The sequence below is a fragment of the Leptodactylus fuscus genome, chromosome 3, assembly GCF_031893055.1.
Source record: "Leptodactylus fuscus isolate aLepFus1 chromosome 3, aLepFus1.hap2, whole genome shotgun sequence".
In the NCBI taxonomy this organism is placed as follows: Eukaryota; Metazoa; Chordata; class Amphibia; order Anura; family Leptodactylidae; genus Leptodactylus; species Leptodactylus fuscus.
In genome coordinates, this window is record NC_134267.1 from 191269717 (window position 1) to 191289176 (window position 19460).

At 42.1% G+C, this 19460-nt stretch overlaps 1 protein-coding gene across 1 annotated transcript in view; it reads left to right on the forward strand.

The window, feature by feature from the left end:
• Positions 1 to 19460, forward strand: part of LOC142198549 (uncharacterized) — a 74414-nt gene that overhangs the window by 40139 nt on the left and 14815 nt on the right. The window contains exons 13-24 of the mRNA XM_075269582.1: positions 424 to 614; positions 3571 to 3753; positions 6200 to 6344; positions 6731 to 6877; positions 7825 to 8055; positions 9560 to 9753; positions 9840 to 9967; positions 11556 to 11725; positions 12477 to 12656; positions 14877 to 15011; positions 15248 to 15391; positions 17224 to 17462. Of these exons, the coding sequence (XP_075125683.1) occupies positions 424 to 614; positions 3571 to 3753; positions 6200 to 6344; positions 6731 to 6877; positions 7825 to 8055; positions 9560 to 9753; positions 9840 to 9967; positions 11556 to 11725; positions 12477 to 12656; positions 14877 to 15011; positions 15248 to 15391; positions 17224 to 17462 (2087 nt within the window). The remainder of the gene's footprint in view (positions 1 to 423; positions 615 to 3570; positions 3754 to 6199; positions 6345 to 6730; positions 6878 to 7824; positions 8056 to 9559; positions 9754 to 9839; positions 9968 to 11555; positions 11726 to 12476; positions 12657 to 14876; positions 15012 to 15247; positions 15392 to 17223; positions 17463 to 19460) is intronic.

The following is a 19460-nucleotide window of genomic DNA, read 5'->3' on the forward strand; positions in this document are numbered from 1 at the left end:
TCACTGAACGTGTATATTCCTTACAACCATGTATCTTCATGCTGGATCCCTGAGTATTTATTTCATTATTCTGGAGACAATGTTGTACTTGAATGTTAGGCCTGAAAACTGTGACCACCAATGTCAAAAACTATACAGCCAAGTATCACAATACCCTGCTCATTTTTTAAATAGAATTATTTCCTATTTCAGACAATTTTATTATCAGCTGTCTATATTTCTAGTTCAGTCCTAGTACTCCTCCGTCTCCATACTATATATACTATATACAGCTGTAATTTTCTTTATTTATCACACTAGCAAGTTCACAGCATTAGGAATATTTTAAAGAGCATTTTAGACATTTTCTCTGGCTGTAGACCAGTTAGTGGTTGGTACGCACAATCCTATACATAGCAATTCACCGTACTTGTTCTTGTGCAGGAGCTGCTCTCTGAATTGGCGAGTGCACTACAGTCTGTGGAGGACACCAAGAGGCAGCTGTTGGATAGTCTGCAAGACTCAGAGAGAAGAAGGCTTGAGCTAAAGAGGGAGAAGGATGAGATCAGCAATCTACTGGAGAGCGTAAGACAAGAATCTCAGAAGTGTCAGTCCAGTCTGGAATCTCTAAACAGGTACATTAGTTTGGGATGGTGACAGCTCACGTCTGCTGTTCACACTGAGAGGTGGCTTTTTTCCAATTCCAAAGTCATTTATAGTTTGTAGAATGAATATGAGAACTAAATACTGTTATTTTATTTCCTCTGCATTCACATGCACTGGTGGGGTCACGTCTTAGAGGTAAGTTTTTAATTGTAATGTCAGTATGAGAAATATAATATTCCTTACTTTCCAGGGGTTGTTTCATCCACTTTCCTTATTCAGAATGTTGTTCAACTGATCGCAGCAGCTCACAAACCAGGTATCGCTAGGACAGGCTGCTGCTGGTTGTATGGTTTCCCTGTAGTGGCCACTACAGGAGAAATGTGGTATTACATGCTAGGTATTCAGGTAAACGGTGGACCTGATAATATGTGGAAAGGTTATGTCCACCACTCTCCTGCCCCATCTGTGATGTCTTACTATATCATATGAAAAAAGAGTTGTATAAGTTGTTTTCTAAAGGCAGATAATACTGGAAAATAATAAAATGACCAATACTCACCCATGTAAATCCTTAACTGGCCATCCCCACCACATCAGTGCTCCCAACCGATCTCGGATTACTTCCTTGCAACCAATCACATGCTGACTAACCACTATAATTTTTTTTAAATTTTTTACCCTATCAGTATGTATTTGGAAGGAAACCCATGTAAACACACAGAGAACATACAAACTCCTTGCAGATGTTGTCCTTGGCAGGATTTGATCCCAAGACTCCAGCGCTGCAATGCTTCAGTGCGAACCACTGAGCCATCGTGTTGCCATGGCCACTATAAATTGTCCACTATAGAACTGTTTTAGGGTGCATTCACACAATGTCTTTTGGTTCGTAATCTGGCACGTAGACACTGCGGGAGCTTTTGCGGGCCGTATACGAGCCCATTGATTTCAATGGGAGCCGGGATCGTATACGCGGCGCTATTTTGCGGCCATGATTTTGCGGCCGCAAAATAGCACCTTGTATACGATCCCGGCTCCCATTGAAATCAATGGGGCATATACGGCCCGCAAAAGCTCCCGCGGCGTCTACGTGCCAGATTACGAGCCAAAAGACATTGTGTGAATGCACCCTTAGGATTTTTTGGCCAGTAATGGAAAGATCTAGTTTTTATGAAAAACTTTTCATTCCCAAATGAATTTTGAAAGTTTGTTCATCTTATAGTCGTTCATTCAGCAGTTGTTCTATTGTCAGCCTACTTCTATCTAACGTGTATATAATCTTTTATCTCACCACATTGTTTCTAATGTGTATGGCCAGTTTTAGTCCTCAGTACAGTAAATGCATTAAAGCTGTGGAAATATTATTTATTTATTTATTTTTAATTTTAATTAAAGGTGTTACCCAGTTTTTAATACTGATGGCTTGTCCTTAGGATAGGTCACTAGTATTATATAGGGTTGAGGGAATATCATCACTCCATAAGGAGAGAACCATCATTTAGGTGTGTGGAGTCTTATTAAGCCATGAGCGCTCCACTGTGCAAAAGAACATGGGAAAAATATGCAAATCTGACTTCCATGATGTAATTAGGAAACCAGTGCCTCAAGAATGCACACCAATAGAGGGCGCTCACTGAGAATGTGCAAGTCTATCTTCCATGATGTAATTAGGAAGACAGAGTCTCAGTCAAGCAAACCAATAGAAGGCATGATGTTAAAGGGAGCGCTCTCTATTGGTTTGCTTGACTGAGACTCGGTCTTCCTAATTACATAATGGAAGATAGACTTGCACATTCTCAGTGAGCGCCCTCTATTGGTGTGCATGCCTGAGGCACTGGCATCCTAATTACATCATGGAAGTCAGATTTGCATATTTTTCCCATAGTATTATATATGCAAGAATTTGACAGCCTTGACCCTGTAGATTTGCTCTACGTACGGCAGGTTTTGGTACTACATCTTTGTCCCATGGACTTCAAATCACTACAAATTGTGTGTGTAAATATTGCCAGGAGCCACAGTGTAGCCTGATGGGTTGACTATTGGACCCTTACAGGTAATACTATCCTGACCTATGAGCTTACATGATGTTCAGGAGAGCCAGAGAAGGATCAGAAACCAAACCAATCAGATAACCAGTCTGATGGATTTTACTGAGACCAACATGCAGCAGCTTGCAATGTAATGTGAAGCATAGAAGCTGCTCAAGCTTAATAGAACAACCTGTCTAATAAAACCCTGTTGTAAAATGTCTAAAATAGTGGTTGTCACCCACAACAGACATTTATGGTATATTCACAGGATCTGATAAATGCAGATCTCACCTCTGGGACCCGCACCTATCTCTGGAGGAGGCCATTTTTTATATCACCACATTGTTTCATTGTAAGAGCCCTTTACTGTATAATAGTGTAACTATGGACTCGCTGAACAGACTGGTGTCTTTAGAGTGAACCTGACCAAATTAATTTTGTGATACTTAAGATAATAAAGGAAAATATGTTTGTTTGTTTTTTCGTTTTTTTATTCTTTGCTGAAATGTCTGCCTGTATGTCGAGATATACGATAAACTTCTAATGGGGATCATTCTGTGAGTGAAATGATATAGCAGCCAGTTATACATCATGGTTTTGAGTTTGATGTTTGCAAAAATAGTATATATTTTATTAGAGATGTGCCATTGTGTAGGTTCAACCTGCTTTTCTGTCTGTATTGCATAGGAAACAGTCAGTAGGTAAACTGCACATAGTTGAGAGTTGGGTAGGGGTGATCTGTAGGCTGTTGTCTTTGTCATTGTCACCCTCTGCTGGAAGACCTAAACGCTATATGACCCGCTCACCATGACCCTGTAAACTTAACATATACTTGCCGACGTGATGTTGTCACCTACAATACACTTGTTTTTATTTTATATAGATTATACTGTATTTCAGTACTGGTAAGATACAGGGAGCATTCATTATATGTTTTTTTATGTCTTCTTAGAGAGAAGGATGCGATAGAAAATTCTTTAGAGACAGCAAAGCAGAGAGCAGAGGCATCCCTGACCGAGATTGAAAGACTGAAGGCCGTGAATACAGAGTTACTGCGGCAGAGGGAGGCTCTGGAAGAGCAAAAGGAGGAACTGACCAGGGAGCGAGAACGTAACCAGAAGGAGCTGGAGAGAGGGTGAGGAAAAGGAAGCAGCAACTTCTCATTTAGTGATAGTTTTATGAGAACACGTACTTAGCACATGGAACTAACCCCGCTACGCTGAAATAAGGAAGCTAAATATAAAGCCACGGAAAATACCGTGTGGCACGGGCACCATGCATCAACAATCTACTCCTATTATAGGTCGATATCAAATATCAAGTTACTTTACTTATACTTTGCAATACTTGAGTTACATAACATCATTTTCTGAGCTGCCGTTTATTCCCATTCCAGAGTCAAACACGTGACCTAAAAGCTGAGCTCCGACGCTGTATCTTTTATATGAGCTCCCACAGCGCACTCCAGTCTAGTAATAGGAATCTGGACACTTTCTAAAAAGGGGCGAGATTTATCCTAGTGTGGGTTTAGTTGTCAATCTCCCAAAAAGTTTTTGTTTTGTGTATAAGGGTGCATGCACACTACGTAACGCCGGGCGTGTTTGAGAGCCGTACACGCCGGCGTTACAGCAGGGCTGCCGAACACTTCCCATTCACTTCAATGGGAGCGCTCGTAAACGCCGCTGTTACGAGCACTCCCATTGAAGTGAATGGGAAGTGTTCGGCAGTCTGCCGTAATGCCGGCGTGTACGGCTCTCATACACGCCCGGCGTTACGTAGTGTGCATGCACCCTAATATAGCATCTTAAGCCACACCTATTTTCAACAAGCCATGCGCACTTCCACAAAACCACTCCTCATGGTCAATCAAGGCATAGAAAGTATCGTTAACAATTAATAAATGTGGTGCAATGTTTGTACGCCTTTTATGAACCAAAATTCTGGCCTGTTTTCAGGTTCTAGGGATAATATCACTCCTTAAGGAGAGATCACCTTCACAGGCGTATGGAGACTTACAAAAGCCTTTTTTGCTTCACTGGGGGATTATGGGAAAAATATGCAAATCTGTTTTCCAAGATGTAAATAGGAAAACAGTGCCTCTGTTTGCTGCCCTCTAGGGGCAGCCCCCTTAAACTGATTTGGCTAAACGCCGCATCATAGCATTAAGGCTTGTTGAAAATGTCGGGCATGATGTTTAACGGGGCTGCCCCTAGAGGGCAGCAAACAGAGGCACTGTTTTCCTATTTACATCTTGGAAAACAGATTTGCATATTTGGCCTATTTTCATTAATATATCTTCCCTATTGTAAGGTGGTAGGTGTAGGCTGTCATTAAAGGGGTTGTAGATGATTTTTTTTCTTTTTTTCATTTATGGGCTATCCTTAGGACAGCCCATATGATCTGATCGGTAGTTGTTCATCTGTGTACTATACAGTGCATGGAGCCAGAAGCAGATAGCTCCATGCTCTTTATAGTGGCCCAGAGGTGTTACTGCAGTTCATTGAGTTCAATGGAATGAGAGTACCAGCACCTTGCCACTATGCAGGACACAGAGCTATCTGTTTCTGACTCCATACACTGCACAGACCGGACCCACCTCCGAACAGCTGATGCGAGCAGCTCTCATTGACTTGAGTGGAAGCAGAGCTGCGGTATTGGCACCCAGCCATTATACAGGCAATAAAGAAAAAATCATGGACACCTCCTACTTATGTTATATCCCAGTTTGTGGTGGATCTGATCTACCATTGGCTTTGTTTGCTTTGTTCATGGGTTACACTGAATTTATAAGACTATGGGCAAAATTGACATTGAAAAGAATAACTTGCTATTTGGTGGGTTCTGCTTTCACAACCCTGCAGGATGGACAGCATGCACTGCTCTATTCATTTCACTGGGAGTATCAGAGATAGCTGACTACTGGGTTTCAGATATCTCCGGCAGTCCCTTTATAATGAATGGAGCGTCATATACTGTCTATCCTACCACCCCATTCAAGACTGGCATATAAAACACCCCAGTTGTCATGATTGTTTGGACCCCCATGATCAGCAAATAATTTGCTCCTACTGGAATATTCCTATAGCTTAAAAAGTCACAATAAGTTTTAGGCTGCACTCTCCATGCTTCCCATACAACCAGTCCCTAGTTTCACATTTCTCACATGTGGTCATGTCCCTCCCAGTAACATATGCTGGATGTGAGGTTGGTGCATCTAGGATGGTGTTGACAGTCTTAAACAGATTTACCAGGATAAAAATGTTGATAACGTATACTAAGGATAGTATCTATGTTAGATCAGTAATATCAATAATTTGAGAATGGAGGAGGAAGCAGACAGCACTGTTCTTTGTATTGTGGCAAGACCAGGTACTGCAGTTCAGCTTCCGTTCATTTGAATGGGCACTAAGCTGTAGTAACTCAGTTCAGCCACTACACAGAGAACAGTGCTGTCTGCTACCTGCTCCATTCTCTGTATCAGCTGCTGAAGACACCTGATTGATGGTGTGTTGGGTGTCATACCCCACTGATTTTATCTTAGTGACTTATCTTAATATTTTATTCTTTCTATTGTATTATAGGCAAAGAACCCAAGAGAAATTGGAAGAAAAAGTTTCAGTGCTGAAGAAAGACCTGGTTACTGTCAGAGAGAGCCTAAGTCAGATGATGCTTGAAAGAGATGTCCTACAAGGAGAGAAAGATGCTGTATCCAGTGCTCTCAGCAAGGTAAATGGACAAACAGCAGGTCGGGCCTCTCTAACAGGAATTCTGCCTCTGATAATAGTGAAATGAATAGGGATATAAATGAATGCTGAATTATCCGTTATTGAAGCCAAAACCAGGTGTGAATTATAAAGGGTGAGAAGCTATAGAGGACAGATGGGACCTCTCAGTTTTCAATACACTTCAGCTTTTGGCTTCAAAAACTGCATCAACAAAACCTGAATGTGTGTCCTTAGTCTGAGTCCAAAAAGAGTGATCACTGGGGCATGCCACATCGACTATCTCACTTGGTCCAAGAACTCCGCATGAGATGCATAATATTGATCTAAGTACAGTACACAGTGTCTCTGGTGTTGATTGTGTGTTTTTAACACGGATTTCCATGCCAGGCTGAGTCTAGCAGAGCAGAACTAGAGCTGGCGCTCAACCAGATGCGCAGTGAACGGGCGGCACTAAGTGACTCGTTGGCCAAAATGGGTGCATTGAACGAAGGTTTAGCACAAGATAAAGTGGCCCTGAATCGTCTGATTTTACAGGTACACATTACTCATAACACATTTATGTTAAACATACATTGACTGTATCAATTCTATAATATTGTACGTGTTTGTTACTTGTCACCCATCCATATGTGCTATAATATTAAACATTTTTCATTGTGATCATTACAACCACGCTGTCTGGCATGACTCAAAAAGCTAGACTGACATTGGGACTGGCATTATGCTGATGAGTGAGAATGAGAAAACCATACTATTTTCCATTTCAGGCTTCAGTAATAAGGAGAAATTTCTAAAAATAAATTGGATGAATCTTCTCTTTTACTATAGATGGTAGACCACCAGGGAATAAGAGAGTAAACACAGATACCCTAGGTATTAACTCGCATTTTACTCTAGACCAACAGGGAATAAAATATTAACTTGTACCATGGACCACATGGTCTTGATCCCACCTCACCCCCTGGACTGTAGGTCACCAAGAACCACAGGAGCTATTGACATTAACCCCTCTATTACCTTTCACTTGTCTAACTCTGGATGAATCCCATAGTCCAGTGTATATTTTAGGTTAAGTTCACCCATAGCAAATGCGCTGATTTCTGTTTGCACCACCAAGGTTGAAATCCAGAGCAATAATTGACATACTGAAAGACAAGTCACTTGGCATTGCAGGTTTTTTGTGTAGCAAAGGGATGGGATTTGGTTAAACCCACCTACTATGCTGTAAATGTAAATGATCACAGGTCAGCAAATTTGCAGCGGCTAACCCTCAGGGATTACGTTATGTGTGTCTCCGGCCTTTTGGAAAATCTGGTTGTCTATAGAACCTGTAATTTATTCCTAGTGCAGTGGATATAACAGATAGATACAGGTGCTACAGTATATACATAAGTCTCACAAAGAAAGTAATGTCAGAATATTTCATATTGGTGGAACAAGAAGGAATCATGTTGTTCCTTTTTTCATGTCTCCTAATACAGCTGGAGGCTGAGCGCAGCTCGCTGCAGGAGGACAGGCGTGTTAGCGAGGCGAGCTGCGCTGCATTGCGGGAGCAGCGAGAAGCTTTGGAGCTTGAGGTATCACAGCTGCAGACAGAAAGAGCCGGGCTGGAACGGAGGTGTCGGGAGACTGAAGAGAAGCAGCAGAGGATTGAGGAGCAGCTGCACAGTGTGCGCAGAGAAAGAGCTAAATTAAAGGAACAGCTTGCTCAGGTAAGACGTGGCCTCACAGCCATTGGTCTGCTGTTAGTTTAGCTAGAAGTGACTGAGCTATTGGAAGAACACCGAGCCGATCCTCGCGTATTACCTTAGAGGTAATATGGCAAAAGGTACAGACAAAATGTCTGCTCACCTTAACGGGTTGTGAGGATGTCACAACTCATTAGCATGTAAATGACCAATCCAATGGTCTGGATAGGGATATGGGGCAGCAGCTGCTTCACGTCACAGGAACGTCAGAGTAATGTATAATGGACCACACAGGAATGAATACAAGACTTCTTTATTATGAGAGGACAACACACAACATGTTTCAGTCCTGGCCCTTTTTCAAGTGCAAAATATTCTTCAGTGGTTGTGAAAAGGTCACAACAACCAAAGACCCTTGTAAACACCTTGGGTAATCATACTACTATACAACCATTTGCACTTGAAAAAGAGGTTTTCCTTCTGTATGCTGCAATGCAATGTCAATGCTGTATCCTGCTGCCACCGTCACCTGAGGTGTTTACAAGGGTCTTTGGTTATTGTGACCTTTTCATAACCACTGAAGAATACAGTATTTTGCATTTGAAAAAGGGCCAGGCCCAAAACGCGTTGTGTGTTGTCCTCTCATAATAAAGAAGTCTTGTATTCATTCCTGGGTGAGTGCTGTTCCCTTTCCCTGAATCGCTGGCTTAGGCTGGTCCATTATATATTGATCTATTGGTTTATCTGTAATTACAAAAATTGTTAAGTTTCTCTTAGAATGAAAAGACTACCATGTAGAAAAACACTTTTCCAGTGTGAATTTATCTTCACCTTGTCTTAACTGTCCAGCACTACTGGCATGGCCAAATGTACATACGTTAAATCCCACCACCCACAGTAACCCAATGACCGTATCTTGTTGTGGGTAATACCTGTTACACCCAGATATAGCGGTTACATTATCAGACTGATGGGTTTGGCTGCATTTTTCTCTGTGCTTTTTTTCTTCCCCTATTAAATCTACAGGGAAGACACTTGCAATTCCACAGCTAAAATTAAGATGCTGTACTTTTGATAAAGCTGTTTTTCCACAATATTTGAATGAGATTACTCAAAATGTCATCCACTTTTCTGGTACTGTAAAACACAGCATTTTTTCCTACCATGTTTCCGCAGCAGCCAATAATGCTGTTTGCTGACAGTCAGTGAGAAACGCCCTTCCTCACAGTAGCGCCTATAACGCTGTACTGTGATAGCGGTGAGGAACGCTTCCTCGCCTCCTAGTACGTGTCCATAGAATTCAGCTCACTGCCGGCTTTCTAGCGGTGTATTACACCGCATGTGCCCCAGATGGTGAAAGGTCCTCTTTAAGGAGTATCACAGTAAACTGGCCATGTGTTGTCTTGCAGATGTTTTTTGCATCTTGTTTTGGTCCTGTATTCACATAGCATATCTTCCATTACATCTAATTCCTTATAAAAAAAAAAAGTTTATATACATTTTCCTTTTTTCTTTCGCTCTCCATCAGGCCAATACATTAGTACAAACACTTCAGGATCAGTTGGAAGAGAATCGCAGGGAGTTGGACATACAGGCATCGGCCTTGCAGCGCGCAGGACAGTGCATTGAAGAGCTGACCAATCACAATGCTGAGCTTGGCGTGCAGGTAGCAGCTCTGGAAACTGAAAGACAGGAACAAGAAGATGAGGTTGCTGAGCTGCGGTGAGGCTCTTTTTTACTGCTGGTCGGTCATATCTCTTTCTGCCCCTTTTCTCTATGACTTAAGTTTTCCTGTCCTGGTCTCCTAGGGTGCAAAAGGAATCTCTAGAGAGCACCTTATATGACGCACAGCGCCGGGCGGCACAGCTGGAAGATCGCAGAGAGCAATTGGAAGGAGAGATACACACACTTATGCTTGCTAAACAAAACCTTCAAGGTATAAACCCATTGCCTGACCTCTCTATAATAAATGTTATGTCTATGTGGCCTCGGCTTGGACTGTGTTCTCATTTCCAAATAGTTTAGGTTAATGTACATCTGGATCATAAAATCACCAAGGATCGCTCCCATAATAGAGACTTGTAGGAGCCATAGTTTGTCAGTGAATAATCTTCTGTGTACATATATCAAGATAGAAGGCTTTTAAGAGGCTATACTCACCTATTGTCTGGCTGCAGCACAGCAATACTCACATGTCTTTATGTATGCACAATTCAGGAAAGGTGTCCAGGAAGGGTCATGCCGGGTTGACAGCCTGGCACAATTTTACTAAATATTCTTCAGGGTCCATTTAAGAGGTAGTAAATTATACAGCGGCCTAATAGATTCTCAGAAAATCAGCCAGCTAAAGATTACTGCATGCAAAATTAAAGTCTTTTCCTATTCTAGACACAACATTAATGTGAATTATGTTAAACACAGATAATCCGCTCAGTACTCAGCGTAACATGATGACATGATACTGATAAGTGAAGTCCGAAACAGTACAAATGTAATCTAATGTATCTCGCTGTATGGTCGGACATGGTCTTAGCAGTTTTGGACAGTTATTTTAGTGCATCATTTATCAGCTACATAAAAATTGCTGATAAGAGCGACCAAAGATATGTACGGACATTTAGTAAAGCAGTGCTAGTACTTCCTCCTATAAATAAGTGATTTATTTGCCCCTTCTAGAAATTGTAGGGTTTGTAAGGATCATGTCAGATTGTAGAAGATTGTTCTTGATGGAAATAAAGACATATAAGATAGCTGTTGGTTGACCAATGGTTTGACTGACGAATATCTCTCCTGACACCTTCATAAGTATGCACGCTTGGCCAAGCAAGACACTTGTAATGAAGTGTCAGAGGGAAGAAAGGGACCGAGCAGTTGATATCCATCTGCCTGATCCCATCTGTCTATAGGGAGAATCAGGAGACCCTCCTAAATATTAGAATATTAGATGGATGGCTGAAAATATCCAAGAACCTGGGTTCGGTTTATAGGCTATAGGCTCTTTTTGTTTCTCTTCTTAGTGACAGTGCCATATCCTGCACGTGATGAACACTGATAGTGTCCCACTACTATATTTAGTGACATTAATGGCTGGGGCAAGCCACATCTCCTCAAACAATACCCTTACATGAGGAAAGTGTCTTATAGAAGGAGATCCTAAATTGGACACTGCCCACTATATCCATATGCGCTATGAAAATGAGCTGTCATCTTGAGATAATCCTTTGAGATCTGGATTCCAATTCTTCAAAATGTGAACAAGCAGATTGAGTAATAATGACTGAAGGATAACATGGAAATATTAAGGAAGTCCTAAAGGGTCTTTAACTGTGGTGGTAACTGGATTGATCATTTGTACAAATGTCTGTTTCTGATCATTGCCTCAGTATGCTCCCCACTACCATATCACTGTATTATTATTCATTTGTCTAGCAAAGCATCCATCACCCAATTACAGACCCCACTTGCATACTTGCAGCCAGATTTTGTAGTTTTTTTGTGTATTAATTGAGACTCTTTCATGATAGCGGAGGCTCAGCACCAAGCTTTGGAGGCTGAAGAAGCCCTGGCCGAGCTGCGGCAGCAGAAGGTCAAGGTAGAGTTGCAACTAGCACAGACCGAGCAAACGGCGCAGATGTCTCTCAGTAACCAAGCCCAGCAGCACCAAGAAACTCTCGAGCGGCTCAAGCGGGAGAAGGTGAGTACATTTATAAGTTACAAGTACATTACAAATCACCTTGGTTAATTTAAAGGGGTTTTGTGGGGCCTACACATGGATGGATGTCATCAATATGTGATTGGTGGGGGCTAATATCCTAACGTTCAGCTGTTAAAATGCTGATGATGTCACACTCATCGGTCACATGGTGTAGCAGTGGCTCAGTTTCATTCAACTGAATAGGGCTGAGCTGCAATACCAAATACAGCCCCTATGCGACACTGTGCTTGGTAGCAGGGTTGCAGAATGAAAATCGGGGCCAGTTTTGTGTGGAGTTGAAGTTAGGAAAAAGTTACTGACTGACCCATCAAAATAAAATGATTAATTATTTAATAACTTATTATACAGTTATTGATATTGTATCATTAATAAGTTGAAGAGCTTGTCACATATTTATTTTCTTAAGAAGTCAATCACTGTTTTTTGGGGGGATTTAGAGGAGCTTTACCGTGTCTGTCTAACCATGGCTGTCATCCATGTAGGAGTCGCATCCGAGTTGTGTGGTTTAGCCTTCCAACTCCAAAGGCCACGGCACTCATCTGAGCACTCACCCATACACTATGGCCTCTTCAGCCATCTTATTGGTGGGGGGTCCCGGGTGTCTAAGGATAGGTCATCAATATATAAGCCATGGAAAATCCCTTTAGTGGAGATAAATAAGCTCTAGATATTATACTGTCACATACTTTGTAGCTCATGGCTTTGCCTGACACCTTTTACTTATGTTTAGGAGTCACGGTTGCTGGCCATGATGGAGGAGAAACAGGAAGCTGTCCAACGTATGGAGAAGGAGAAAGAGGAGCTTTTATCCGAGTGTGAGAACATGAGGCAGAAACTGAGTATGGAGATTGTTCGCCTGCAAGAAGAGAGGGAAGAGAGTTTACTGCGGGTGGAGACTGAGAAACAAAAGGTTAGCAGATCTATCTATGCATTCATATTGTAATACTGCCTCCAATACACAGCCAGAGGTTTGGCTTTCTGTGTTGTAGGAGGCTTTTTAATAACAGGGACAAGATGGATTGTTGGATGGAGGGTAAGATGCTTTGGTGAGGACAGAATTCACCCCCCCCCCATCCTGTCTACAGTATATGTCATTGCTACTATTCTTTGTCAATAGGATCACTAAGGAAATTCTAATTTCAGTGATGACAGGGCAGTCTGAGGCTGTATGCACACTAGATTGGTATACCCATAGTTTCTTTGTGGCATACAGCACCAGCTGAAAAGTGCGACTTTTTAACTTTGACCATCAGTGGAAGACATATACAGCTACATCTATACGTATGTATGTATAGCATACAGATACATATGTCCAGGCTACAGTGTATGTCCATCATATATGCCGGGAATTCAAATCAAATGTGACTAGAGCTTTATTTTGTGCTCTTCTCCTGCTGTGCTCTTGGTGACCATGTCACTTTCTTAACCCTTGTCTTGGCTCTAACATGTCTCTAAAAAATTGTTAGTGGAACACACTCAAGACAGATAATAATCTATTTACTAAAGTCCACCACCATCTCCTTGGTCTTCCCAGCATTAATCCTGAAGTGGTTCTGCTGGCACCATTCAACAAAATCCCGATTTAAGTCTCTGTATTCCCTATCGTCACCATCAGTGATAACTCTGCTATAGTAGGCCTCATCAATGATGGTGACGATAGGGAATACAGAGACTGTGGCGATCCAAGGGACTTTCATTTAGATAGTCCAGACCTATAAGTATCTGGGTGTGTTCCTCAATAATAAGCTGGACTGGGCTGATCACCTGGAGGCGCTGCACAGAAAGGGCCACAGCAGACTCTACCTGCTCAGGAGGCTGAGGGCCTTCGGAGTCCAGGGGACACTTCTTAGGGCCTTTTTCAACTATGTGGTTGCTTCAGCCATCTTTTTCGGTATGGCCTGCTGGGGGAGCAGTATATCAACCAGAGACAGTAATAGACTTGACAGGCTGATCAATAGGGCCAGCTCTGTCCTGGGGAGCCCCCTGGACCCAGTAAAGGTGGTAAGTGACTGTCTATGGTGAGCTCCATGCGGGAGAATAAATCCCACCCCATGTATAAGACCTTGACGGCATTTGGCAGCACTGTAAGTGACCGTCTGCTTCACCCCAAGTGTGAGAAGGAGCGCTATCGGAGGTCCTTCCTCCCAACCACGATCGGGCTATATAACCAACATCAGACCAAGCGAAGATCACTCCACACAGAGAACTAAATGACTCTGAAGTCTTCCTTCCTTCTTTTCTTACTTAGCTGCTTCGGACTCCTAGTATAGCTTCTTTTTCTCAGCTTATGTGTGTCTACTTCCATAATATATTACTGTGTATTATCCTGTATCTGTATTACTATGTTGCTGTAACATACTGAAATTTCCCCACTGTGGGACTATTAAAGGATTATCTCTTAATATGTGTAGAATGGGCATGTTTCAAGGAGGGAATTTAAACTGGTGTTTTAAAGTCCCCAGTTTAACCACAAGCTTCATTGGTACAGAAATGTGCAACTTTTGGCTGTTTTGCAGTTCTCCCTGCAGTTTACAAAAGTATCCAGAACAGTGGGCAGGGTTTAGCGGAGGGGGTACGGCCTCCTTAGCCTGACACATTAACTTCAATTTATAAAAGAAACTGGTGTATATTATAGCACAGATCACTCAGTTGTCAGCTTAACTTCGCCAAATTAATTAACGTGTATATACCTTTTACTAAATGTGTTGCATCTTACTACACTGCTTTTGACCAGAATATGAAAACCCAGGCTTTGGCCTTATATATACGACCATGTGCCATCTGTCATTGCAGAACTGTATTAGTAGATTGCATAGACCCATTCATTTAAATTGCTCCATGCACATGAATATATGTTTTATGGATCTGTATGGAGGCCATTGGAATAACAAATAAAAACTGCAGCAGGTTCTGTTCTGGTCTTCTTTTGCAGTTCCCTCTGTCTATTCTATTGATAAAGTCTGTGGAAAACCTGTACTGCACATGGGTGTCATCCTTTTGCAGTCCATTCCATTTTTCTCTGACCCCCTATGGCTGTGTACGAGGCCTTAATATATTTCCCCCATGTGACTATTTTTGTGTCTATTTGTGAGAGCTGAGTTCTCTTAGTAAAGACTCATCTTTTTTTCAGGCTCTGCTCCAAAAAGAAACCGAGAAGAATACTTTGAGTGAGAGGCTGATGCAGACCCAGAGGGAGCTTTCTGACACCAAACTGGAGGCTGAGAGATTTAGACGGGAAACTCAGATTAGGCAAGACCAGGACAAGGTCGGTTTATGCAGCGCACACAATACACAATTACACAATGTGTTCCAGGGAGATTAAGAGCTCACATATGATGTATATGGTGTATACATGATTGGGGAATAGTTGTCTGATGTGTTATACACATGAAATATATGGCTGCAAGGGAGTCACAGTCTTGGCATATGTTAGTGGGCATATTATAGTTCCGTCTGAATAATAAACTAATGCTTTAGAATTGATTCTTGTAAATTGATCAGGCAATGCTGGACGGAGTCTCTTTGGAACTAAAAGCTTTACAAGCAGAATTTGAAGACGCTGTGTCAGCTCACTCTAAAGAGAACAAGAGTCTATGTGAGCGTGTCAAACAATTGAGTCAAGACAGAGAAAACCTGACCAAGGAGGTAAGCTGCGTTCTTAGCAGTTAATGAATCAGATATTTATTCCCATCATTGCTGTGCAAAATTATATCAGCTCTGGTCATTGGACATTTTCATCCTCTCCTCATCTGTAGTCAGGAACAAAGAAACACATTTTAGGATCCATTCACACAGAGGAAGTTGGCGCTGATTCTGACACAGACCCCGCATCAGAATCAGCGCTGGAAAAAAAAGACTCCCATGACTTCAATGGGATCTGTTTTCCATGTGGAACCCATTGAAATTAATGGGAAAAATAATCTCTCATTGATTTCAATGGGTCCTGCTCGGAAAACGGAATCCATTGAAGTCAATGGGAGTCTTTTTTTTTCAGCGCTGATTCTGACGCAGGGTCCACGCCAGAATCAACGGCAACTTCCTCCGTGTGAATGGACCCTTAGACTTCTTTTTCTGAAGTGCTAACGACAATTAGGCAATGCCCATGGGAATGCATGTGGGCACTTGTAAAATTGCAGAATTGTGATGTCTCGCAGCAAGTATTTCCCTATAATAAAGGTGGAAGCAAGGTCTCAGCAGTACAAGTTTACAGTGAATCCCAAGGAACAAACTGAAGCGTTTGCCGTAAAGGAGTTTCCCAGGATATTAATATTGATGATCTAAGGATAGATTCTAAGTAACAGATCAGTGGAGGTTGGACAATCAGTAACCCCACGAATCAGATGTGGAGACCGCAGTATGACAGCATCTTCACTGAATAACAAGCACATTGCATAGGGGATTGCTTGGCATTGCAATTTAGCTCCACTCACTTGAATGGGACTGAGCTGCAAAAAAAAGGACATGTGAGCGATGAATGTGGCCTTACATAGCTTATTAAGTAGTTTATGCAGCTGATTTGTAGCAGTCCTACATATTGGACCTCCACTGATCAGATGTCGATGACCTATCCTAAGGGTAGATCATCAGTATTACAATCTTTTTTGGACAGTCTCTTCTTGTAGGAAGGATTCCTTGACAATTAGCTGATCACAAACTCTCCAATAGATGTGGCTTTTCAACAGAGGATTCCCTCTATTATCTTGTATATCTATAACAATGGTCTTTCTAAACTGGACCCCCTCTTTTTAAGAAGATTTTTAGGACACCCATTATAGAGGCTAATAATCTTCTTTTCCTCACTTGTGGAAATTATTTATGATTTTTCTGTCCTGTCTGTAAAGAAATTCAGCTTCTCATGCAATGATAGGATTTTAGGCCTTTGGATTGGAATCATAGTTGTTCCTCCTGCCCTCCTCCATACATATGGATGCTTGACAGCCAAGCATGTACATTTTCTCATTGAAGAGGGGAGAATAAGGCGTTTCAAGACACATCTGAAAACTAACAGCCTGATCCTTCTTTACCCAATAACTTCGATCAGGGAGGAAGATAGTGGGACACCCCCATACACATTAAAGGGTTGGCCAGTTCACAATGGTTATATCCACCTTAGAACAAAATCGTAGAATTGATAATGTTCCTTGTTCTTATTCAAACCTGTTTTACGTGTACATGTGTAGTATTTGTATACATTATGGCACCTTGTGTAGAGTGGTTTGGTATCTGCTGAGTATGACTTTATTGACATCCTATAAGAATTAAGGATGATAACAATTTATTCATGAATTTTTGAATTAATCATCGTATCAGATGTGTGGAACAGGAGGCATTTTGCCCTATGTGGGCACAGAGACTTGCACAGGGTAATATACAGCCATGATACATGTACATGGACCTTGGCTTTTTAAGTATTACGTTTAACAGTAGCCAGAAGTTTCTTCAGTTTTCCTTCCAATAAATGGTGCTGTCCTATACAGTTGGAAGAGCTGAGAACACAACTACGTGTAGCAGAGGATGCCAGGGATGGATTGCGTAGGGACATCATTGAAGTTCAGCGCCTGCTGCGGGAGACTGAAGAAACATGTGAATTGCAGAGGAAGGAAGCTTTAGAGTTGCGGCGAGATCTTGGCGATCTGACACGTGAAAGAGAAACTCTGCAGAAATCTAACACTGAACTGAGAGCGTCCATCAAGAAAACTGAGACAGAGAGGAGCAGGTAGGTTTACAACAGTAGAATCAGTGCTTAAAGGCCATGTCCATCCTTAAACTCCATTTATTTTTTCTTACTTTAAATAAATCTAACATTCTGGCCTGATTATTTTATAAATCTATCTCTACAGGATTTAGATATCATTTTTATGACACAGATCTTTGAATCTCCTGCAATCCCCTCAATGAAAATATTCAGTTTGTTTTCATCCACTAAGAGATGCTTAGGAGCTCTCTGCATACTGTTTAAAGGGACTCATCATTAAAATCCCATTTTTTTTCAATCATACGTAGGAATAGCCTTAAGAAAGGCTATTCTTCTCCTACCTTTAGATGTCTTCTCCGCACCGGCGTTCAGTACAATCCTGGTTTTCGTCAGTATGCAAATGAGTTTTCTTGCAGCACTGGGTGCGTCCCCAATGCTGCGAGAGAAATCTCCAGCGCCGCCTCCATCTTCTTCAGAAACACCCTCTCCCGGCGTCTTCTTCCGTCCTGGGTTTCAATCTTCTAGGCACGCGCAGTCGGCTCTACCATCAGGCCTCGGGCAGAGCTGACTGCGCATGCCTGCAGCCACAAGAAAATGGCCGCTTACATAGCTTACTGTGTAATTGGCCATTTTCTTGTGGCTGCCGGGCATGCGCAGTCGGCTCTGCTCAAGGCCTGATGGTAGAGCTGACTGCGCATGCCTAGTAGATTGAAACCTAGGACGGAAGAAGACGCTAGGAGAGGGTGTTTCTGAAGAAGATGGAGGCGGCGCTGGAGATTTCTCTCACAGCATTGGGGAGGCCTCTAGCGCTGTTTGAGCACTGGGGACCGCCCCCAGTGCTGCGAGAGAACTCATTTGCATACCAAAGAAAAATGGGATTTCTACCGAACGGCGGCGCGGAGAAGACATCTAAAGGTAGGAGAAGAATAACCTTTCTTAAGGCTATTCCTACGTGTGATCGAGAAAAAATGGGATTTTAATGGTAGAATCCCTTTAAACATTGAACTTAAAGGGGTTGTCCAGGGCGTTTTATTTTACTTACTTGCACCAGACATGAGGTACTGAGATGCCAGACATGAGGGCTCTTTGCTTGACTTTTCTCTCTCTGACAATTTGAAGAGGATTCTGTGGTGGAGTCTCCGTAGGTAGATGCAAGTGTGAATCCAGCCTTAGGTTGGTATATTCTTCTAGATTATGCTAATATAAGAATTGGAATTCTTTTATAAAATGTTCTGGATGTTGCCCCTCTGCTGTTTTTTCAATTCCCTCTCAGAACATTCACCTACCCCCTAGATAATGCCACTTCTAATGTGCCAATTCTTGTTAGTTGGCCTGAAGAATAACAGGAATCACATCATTACACAAGGGCTGGCAGCGGGACTGAGTGACTAGGCACCACTGGACTCATTGGGGGAATTAATATCCCTCTACACCAGGAAACTTGCATGAATGGGAATAGGTGTGGCACATCTTTGGCCAACAGACCATTTTTGCGCCAAGGATGTGCCAATTCCCTTTCTGCACAAAAGTGATCGGAGTAGGGCGGAGAAAATTGGCAATCATTATACAGGAAATCTACACCAGTTCCTAAGTGGCGTCGATTTTCAATCTAGTTCTCAGAAGTTTAAGAAGCCTCTTAATAATTCAGATGCGGCTAGTGCCAGTCGGAGAATGGACAAAAATTCGCCTATATAACACCAGTCTTAATAAATTGCCCCCATTAGGTGAATTTTCTCACAGAATATTGAAAGAACCCTATTGGGGTGTCATAAGGCATATGTAACGGCAACAGCTAGACCGGCTTACAGGGTGAGAGCTGCTTACACAGAAGTGAATGTGAATACTAAGAGCCAGAGGGGAAGATGAATTTGACTTTGCACTAAGAACTGCTGATCTTTATCTAAGTGTGGGCCACACATGTTGTTGCTCTGCTTGGCACATGGGCAGGCAAAAACTGAATGTGTTAGTGTATATATTATATATACAGTATATATATATGGATGTGCCGCGATTGACATA